Source organism: Neopelma chrysocephalum, unplaced genomic scaffold, assembly GCF_003984885.1.
Source record: "Neopelma chrysocephalum unplaced genomic scaffold, ASM398488v2 Primary Assembly neopelma1_376, whole genome shotgun sequence".
NCBI classification, from domain to species: Eukaryota; Metazoa; Chordata; class Aves; order Passeriformes; family Pipridae; genus Neopelma; species Neopelma chrysocephalum.
The window spans coordinates 130277-138488 of NW_020898040.1; the positions used below are offsets into that span (position 1 = coordinate 130277).

The 8212-nt window shown below is 60.4% G+C and overlaps 1 protein-coding gene across 1 annotated transcript in view; it reads left to right on the forward strand.

The window, feature by feature from the left end:
- CABP7 (calcium binding protein 7) overlaps positions 1–6739 on the forward strand; it is an 8851-nt gene extending 2112 nt beyond the window's left edge. The window contains exons 2-5 of the mRNA XM_027706451.1: positions 3563–3706; positions 5158–5270; positions 6105–6258; positions 6376–6739. Of these exons, the coding sequence (XP_027562252.1) occupies positions 3563–3706; positions 5158–5270; positions 6105–6258; positions 6376–6503 (539 nt within the window). The 3' untranslated portion in view covers positions 6504–6739. The remainder of the gene's footprint in view (positions 1–3562; positions 3707–5157; positions 5271–6104; positions 6259–6375) is intronic.
- Positions 6740–8212: the final 1473 nt, after the last annotated feature.

Consider the following 8212-nt stretch of genomic DNA (forward strand, 5'->3'; position numbering starts at 1 on the left):
AACCCCTGCAGTGAGGCTGTAATGGGCACACCAGTGCACACTCCCCCTGCAGAGCTGCAGGGGTTCCGTGTGTGGGTGTGCGTGTGTGAGTGTGTATGTGTGTGTGTCACTGTGTGTGTGTGTGTGTCACTGTGTGTGTGTGTGTCACTGTGTGTGTGTGTGTCACTGTGTGCATGTGTGTGTGTGTACAAGCATCTACACCCCCCCTCACACGGCACTGTCACGCCGTGTGTGTGCTCACACATCTGTGAGTGTGTGAATGCACAGGCACGGCCTCACTGCAGGGTGGCTGTGTCAGAATGTGTGTGTGTGTGTGTGAGAGACAGGGTGTGTGTGTGAGAGGGGTGTGTGTGTGTGTGTGTGTCAGTGTGTGTGCACATGTACAGCCCAGTTGCATGGTGTGTGTGTCACTGTGTGTGTGTGTCAGTGTGTGTGTGCACATGTACAGCCCTGTTGCAGGGGGGGTGTGTATGTCACTGTGTGTGTGTTTGCTTGTGTCACTGTGTGTGTGTCAGTGTGTGTGTGTTTGTGTGTGCACATGTACAGCGTCACAGCAGGATGAGTTTGTACGCACAGCCCTGCTGCAGAGAGGGGTGTCTGTCTGTGTGTGTGTGTCTATCTGTGTGTGTGTGTCTATCTGTGTGTGTGTGTCTGTCTGTGTGCCTGTCTGTGTGTCTGTATGTGTGTGTGTGTCTGTCTGTGTGTGCATGTGTGTCTATGTGTGTCTGTGTGTCTGTGTCTGTGTGTCTGTGTCTGTGTGTCTGTGTCTGTGTGTCTGTGTGCACAAGTACAGCATCTCTGCAGCGTGGTTGTGTGTGTGTGTGTGTGTGTGTTCACAAGCACATCCGTGCAAGGTGTTGGGGGTTGTGCACATACAGTTACAGCAGCACTGCAAGGGGGTGTGGGGCACGTCCGTGCACAAGCACAGCACTGGTTGTGAGTGCACCCGTGAGTGTGTGTGTGTGTGAACACACACAAGCACAGAGCTGGTTGTGAGTGCACCCGTGTGTGTGTGTGTTTGTGTGAACAGGCACAAGCACAGCACTGCCAGGAGTGTGTCTGTGCGCACACCAGCACAGCAGCACTGCAAGGGGGTGTGTCTGGTGCATGTCTGTGCACGAGCACACTCCTGCAAGGTGTCTGTGTGTGTGTGTGTGTGTATGTGTGTGTGTGTGCACACCCCTGCAAGGTGTCTGTGTGTTTGCACACACAACCACGTCGCTGCAATGTTTTCGTGTGCACACACACAGGTACAGCATCACTGTGAGGTGGTTCTGCTTTGCACCCGTGTGTGTGCACGCACAGGAACAGTGTTAGTGCAAGGGCTGTGTGTGTGTGTGGGTGTGTGCACAAGTACACCCTTGCAAGGGGTTGGGATGTGTGTGCACAAGTGTGACATCGTTACCAGGGGTGGGTGTGTGTGCACAAGTACACCCTTGCAAGGGGTGTGTGAGTGTGTTTGCACATGCAGGCACACCCCTGCAAGGCGCTGGTGTGTGCACACACACAGGTACAGCATCACCACAGGGGCTGTGTCCGTGTGTCCGTCTGTGCACGCACAGGTCCGGTGTCACCCCCAGTTGTGCCCCAGCCCCGCTGCAGTGCAGTCTGTGTGTTCACACTGTGCCGTCTGTGTGTTCACACTCTGCTGTCTGCGTGTGTTCACACTGTGCGCTCACACTCCGTGTGTGTGTGTGCTCACACTGCTGTCTGTGTGTGTGTTCACGCTCTGCTGTCTGTGTGTGTTCACACTCTGTGTGTTCACACTCTGTGTTCACACTCTGCTGTCTGTGTGTGTGCTCACACTACTGTCTCTGTGTGTTCACACTGTGTGTCACACTGCTGTCTGTGTGTCACACTGCTGTCTGTGTGTGTTCACACTGTGCTGTCTGTGTGTGTTCACGCTGTGTGTGTTCACACTCTGTGTGCTCACACTGCTGTCTGTGTGTGCTCACACTCTGCTGTCTGTGCCCCAGGATGCCGTGGTGGCTCACCCAGCCCCGTGTGACACCCACGGGTGCTGCTGTCCCCAGGGTGTCCCTGTGGGGTGTCCCCCCAACGCCCACCCCGCGGTGCCACGCAAGCCCCAAGGTGACCCAGGAGGTGCCAGACGTGCTGCCACCTGCTGCCACCTGCCCCTCTCCCCCACAGCCTGGGGGACATCGGGGACACCCAGACACCCCTGGCGGCTTCCCGCTGGGGCAGGAGGGGCAGGGGCTGCCGGCTCAGTGGGGAGGGTCGGGGTGCCCCAGCTGGGGCCACGGTTTGGCCACTGCTGGGACATGTCCTTGCCTGTCCCCCAACACCCCGAACCGCCTGACAAGGAGCCTCCTTTGAGCTCTTTGGGATGAGCATCCTGGAAGGATGAATTTGGGGGGTGCCTGGAGCAGAGCGGGGCTGCCCAGGAGCATCCCCTGCCTGGGCAGGGACACCAACCACGGAGGGGATGAGCCATCACAGACAGGCCAAAAAACCCCTAAAACTCCCCCCAGACCCCTCAGAAGATGTCACTGATGTGCCACCATCCGGGCAGGGACGTCCCCAAGTGCTGGGGGTTGGTAATGTGACACGATGTGGGGTTTTCTTCCCAAAACCAAAGTTCTCAGCCCATTTCTCCTGCCGGGATCCTTCTACATAAATCCCTCTGGCACAGAGAAGGAACAGACACCAACATCCCGACCCAGCTTCCTGCTGTTCCCAGTACAAATTCCCTGGTCCTTCTTTTCCGTAAGCTTTGTTCCAGCTCCACATATCCCCCAAAAGAGAGCAAAGCCCAGAGAACAGCAGGAGGTGGGATGGAGCCCATGGGAACGCCTTGTGCCTCAGTGTCCCCACTGCCCTCTGAGCCTGGCACAGCAGGGATCCTCCTCCACATCCCGAGGGTTCGTTTGGAGGCAGAACCCCCCAAATCCTCCCAATTTCTCCCCACTTCTATCCCGTCCTCCTCTGCACGGGAAAAAGCTGAACACTGCGGCAATTCTGGCAAGATTTGGGATTTTTTTTGGGTGTGAAGTGCAGCACAGCTCCGGCATCAAGCCCTGGATGCCAGGATGGGGGCAAAGTCCCACCCTGAGACTGTGGGGAGGGGCACAATTCCAGCCCATAATCCCAAAATGGGGTCACAGTCCCACTCCGTGATCCTGGAACCCCCCAGGAGGTGCTGGCACACCCGGACCCCGGATCCTCAGAGATGCTCCCAGCTGGATGCTGCAGCACTGTGGGGGTCCCCCCACCCGCAGCCCCCACCCGGTGCCACCCCGAGCTCAGACACATCCAGGGAATGTGTTTTCGGGGCGGAATGCTGGATTTTTGGCTGCGGAAGGCCTGGCAGTGACAAGGGCAGGGTGGGAGACGTGAGTGGGTGACCGGAGCTGGAGCAAAGATCCGGGGTCTGTGGGGTCTCCCTGGGGGGGTCAGACCCTTCTGGGGTGTTGTGGGGGCATGTGCTGCCCTGTCCCCTGTGTGGGGACACCCAGGATGGCTGGAGGGGTGGGTGGGATGCCCGGGGGGATCTGTGGGTGCTGAGAGGGTGCAGCTGGACTCATCCCCACTCCCCCCGCAGAGATCCGGGAAGCCTTCAAGGTGTTCGACCGGGATGGCAACGGGTTCATCTCCAAGCAGGAGCTGGGCACGGCCATGCGCTCCCTGGGCTACATGCCCAACGAGGTGGAGCTGGAGGTCATCATCCAGCGCCTCGACATGGACGGTAGGACCGGGGTGGGCACAGGGTGGGCACAGGGACGGGACCCCCAGCCCCCACTCCGGTTCTCCCCATTCCCACCCCAGCACTGGGTGCTGCTGGACCCTACACGGGATGTGGGACAAGCCTGATCCAGGTGTGATCCTCATTCTGGAGCCTCCTGCTCATCCATCATCACCATCCTCACCAGGCAGCTTCGTCTGGGAGGATTTAACAATCCCGGGGTGCTTGTGGGGTCACTGAGCCTGCTGGGATCGTGGTGCCGAGGCTGGATCCTGCACCCTGGGATGGATCCTGCACCCGGGGCTGTGTCCTCAGCACTGGCCGTGCCCCTCGAGCCCTCGCTGCCACCATCACCCTGTCCCTGCCTGTGTCCCTCCCATCAGGACCTCAAAGAGCTCCTTAATTTATTGGTTTTCCTTTTCCCCCCGTTTAAAAGCCTTTCTGGCAGCGCTGCCAAGGCTCTGTTCCCCTCGTTACTCATTGTTAGTGCTGCCCTTGGAGCCCCACACCAGAGTCCCCACGGCCACAGGACATGGTCAGCATGTCCCCCCTGGGGACACGGCCACCATTGGGGGCACAGCTGGAATTGGGGTCCCAGCTGGTGTTTGCAGTCCTGGACCGTGTTGATTTTCCCCATCCAGTACTGGGGGGCTCCAGTTGACCTTGGGTGTCCCCAGGTCACATTGCAGAGGACCCAGATGGCACCGGGGGTCCCCAGATGTTTTTGGGGGTCCCCACCCAGCACTGGGGACTCCAGCCAGTGTTGGCAGTCCCAGCTGGTATCAGGGACCACAAACTTTGCTGGAGGTCCCCACCCAGTGTTGGGGTCCCTGGTTGGTTTTGGGGGTCCCCAGACAGCAGTGACAGTCCTCAGCTGGCACTGGGAGGCCTCCAGATGGCCTTGGGGTCCCACCTGGAATTGGGGTCCGGGATGATGTTGGGCTTCCCCAGCCAGCTCTGGGAGGGGGGCAGTCGACATTTGGGGTCCCCAGCTCACATTGGGGGGGCCCAGTGTGAGTCCCAGCCACACTGGGGATCCTCAGTTGGGGACCAACTTTACTGGAGGTTCCCAGCTGGTCTCGGGAGTCCCTGCCGTGGGGTCCTGGCAGGTATTGGGGGTCCCCAGCCAGTTTGGGGGGCCCGGCTGGTGAAGTCCAAGGTTCCTTAACACCAACTGCTGCTCCAGGTGGACATCTGTGACCCCTGGGTGGGATGGGGGGATCTGGGTTCTGCCTGAGCCCCCCCAAGGATCAGGGTCCCCCCAGGCTGCCCCAGGGAGGGTCCCCCCAGGCAGCGCCAAGCCCTGGCATGGGGTCTTCCCAAAAAACACCATGGCTTGGAGCAGGACCCCCCCGGGGTGGGGAGGGGACATCTGAGCACCCCCGAGCCCAGGCAGGGTGTCCCCCCCCTGCAACCCCTCTGGGGGGTGTCACACGTGCCCCTGTGTCCCACAGGTGATGGGCAGGTGGACTTTGAGGAGTTTGTGACGTTACTGGGGCCCAAACTGTCCACCTCGGGCATCCCGGAGAAGTTCCACGGCACCGACTTCGACACCGTGTTCTGGAAGGTACAGACACCCCCCACCCCCGGGGGCAGCGCCCCAGAACCCCCACCCAGAGCTCCGGGGAGCTCCGGGAAAGGGGCAGGGCTGGGGCTGGGGTCGGGCTCAAGGTGGGCTTGGGGTTGGGGTCAGGGTTAGGATGAGGGTCAAGGTTGGAATTAGGGTGAGGGTGAAGGTCAGGATCAGGCTCTGGGTCAGAGTCAAGTTTAATGTTGGTTTAAGAGCCAGGATTAGGGTTAGAGTTAGGTTTAGAGTCAAGCTCAGGCTCCAGCTTAGGTTTAAGTGTCAGGGTCAGCACTGGTTTAAGGGGTCAGGGTTAGGGTTGGGTCAGATTTGGGGTCAGGGTCAGGTTTAGGATGAGGGTTAGGGTTGGAGACAGGGTTAGGATCAGATTTAGGGTCAGAGCCAGGGTTAGGATCAGGGTTAAGGTCAGGTTTAGAGTTGGAGTCAGGATTAGGGACAGGTTTAAGATGGATATCATGGTCAGAGTCAGGCTTAGGGTTGGGGTTAGGCTGAGGGTCACGCTCAGGCTCAGACTCCAGTTTAGGGTTAGTGTAATCATTAGGATCAGGATCAGGGTCAGGGTCAGGATCAGGATCAGGGTCAGGATCAGGGTCAGGGTCAGGGTGCACCAGCCTGAGCTCTCCTGCCCCACCCCCCCATGGGCTGGTGTTTGGTGCCAACACCCACCGGGGGGTCACCAGGACACCAGACCGGGGGGATCCACCCAAAGTGCCACACCCCAGGGTGGCGGGGGAGACCCCAAAGTGCCACACCCCAGGGTGGCGGGGGAGGCCCTGGAGCCGCCCCCCCGCCGCGGGGTGACCCCATCCCCCGCAGTGTGACATGCAGAAGCTGACGGTGGATGAGCTGAAGCGGCTGCTGTACGAGACCTTCTGCGAGCACCTGTCCATGAAGGACATCGAGAACATCATCATGACAGAGGAGGAGAGTCACATGGGCACGGCCGAGGAGTGCCCCGTGGACGTGGAGAGTGAGTGCCCGGCCGGGGATGCCGAACGCCCCGGGCACCGACGGCGCGGGGCGGCACCGCTGCGGTTTGGGGAGGGTGTTTTTGGGAGTAACCCCCTGTTTTTCTCCCCCCCTCCAGCCTGCTCCAGCCAGCAGATCCGCCAGACCTGCGTGCGGAAGAGCCTCATCTGCGCCTTCGCCATCGCCTTCATCATCAGCGTGATGCTCATCGCCGCCAACCAGGTGCTGCGCAGCGGCATGAAATAGTGGGGTCACCCCGCGGCCCCGCGGCGAGCAGGAGAGAGCTATAAATATATATAAATATATATCTGTACATCCATCCGTGGCCCAGAGACGTGCCCCCCCCCCCCCCCGGGAGGGGGGCGGCGAGGGGCCGGGGGTGTCCCCGCCGTGCCGGGGCGGTGCCATCGCATGGAGACTTCGGTAACGACACCGCCGCCCCCCGAGCCCCCCTCGCCGGGCAAAAACCAACCCGTAAGTGCATGGAACGTGCATGGAGCCCCGTGTGCCCCCTCCCCGCGCCGGGGCCCGCGGCCCCCCCCCCCGCGGCGGATCCCGCCGGATACTCCGATCCAACGTTATAGCTCGTATTTATGATAAACCAAATCATCCCCTAAGCAATACACGCGCCTGAGATGGTTCCTAGAGCCGGGAGCGTTTGCATGGACTTGGCTGCCAAGGGCTGGATTTTACCCCCCCCCTCAAAGCCCACCCCTGTCCCCCCTCCCTGTGCCGTGCCTCGATTTCCCCACCTGCCCAGTGCGGGGACATTCCTGACCTCCTGCTTGATGCACTTTGAGCCGACCCCCCTTGGGAAGAGCCGGAGCGACCCCAGGCCGGGGAGCCCCGAGCCCCCCGAGCCCCCCCAGCCTGTATGTAGCACCCACCTGGGCACTGGACTGGTTCAGATTTGGGGCCGTTTCTCATTCTTTGGGGGGGGTTTGGGTTTTGGGGTGGGTTGGTTTTTCTTTTGTTCTTCCTGGTTGGTTGTTTCCGATCTGAAATAAAAGTGGGATTTCTGAAGCGCTCTGGGCTCTGGGAGCTCCTGGAGACACGGGGGGGGGAGGGATGGGGCAGGAGGGGGGTGGAAGCCATGGGAGCACCCAGGGGTGCTGCTGAGGGGGGATGAGTCCTTCTGGGAAGGGAGTGGGCGGTGGGTGAGGGATCCATGGCCTCCTGGCATCCCAAAGGGGCTGGAGCATCCCCAAACCTGGGGGCAGCCAGGACCTGGCTCCTTCCTGACAGCTCCATGTCCCCCATCCCACTCCAGCCGTGGATCCTGCTGGGGGTCCTGCCCTTTCCCAGAGGATCTGGGTGGTTTTAATCCTGATATTTCATGTTGGGTTTGATGGATGTTTCGAGCCCGTTTGCATTGACAAGGAGGACAAGCTGAAGCCCCTTCTCAAAAATGCTTTCACCCAACTTCACAGTAATTCCAGGGGAACCAGGAGCTGGCTGGGGGGCTCAGAGAGGCCCTGTGGGACCACCATCCCTGGGCTGGGCTGGGGATCCTGCCCCAAGGCTGGCATGGAGGGAACACCCCGTTACTCCTCATTTCCACCACGGAGGGGCCTGGCCCTGATGTGACCCCCCCACGCTGAAGGACATCGAGAACCACCACGGCCTCACACCTCCCTGTGCTGGGGGGGCCCATTCCCACCTAATGGATCCCCCTCTTTGCATTTTTAATGGCAAAGAGATTAAAGGAATAAATAAAACCAGAGGAAGCGCTCGGGGCTGGGGGAGAATCGGGCAAAGCTGCTGCCCCTCCCCACGGGCAGTGCCAGGGGGTTCCTCCCATGGGAACAGGGCTGGAGGAGCCCATCCCAGACCATCCCCACCTTCACATCTCTGGGACTCTGCTTGATCCCATGGGGAAAACCCATTTCCTTGCCCTGGCACAGGACTTCCCACCCTGCAGCACTGTGGGGGGACACCCTGATTTTGGGATGCCG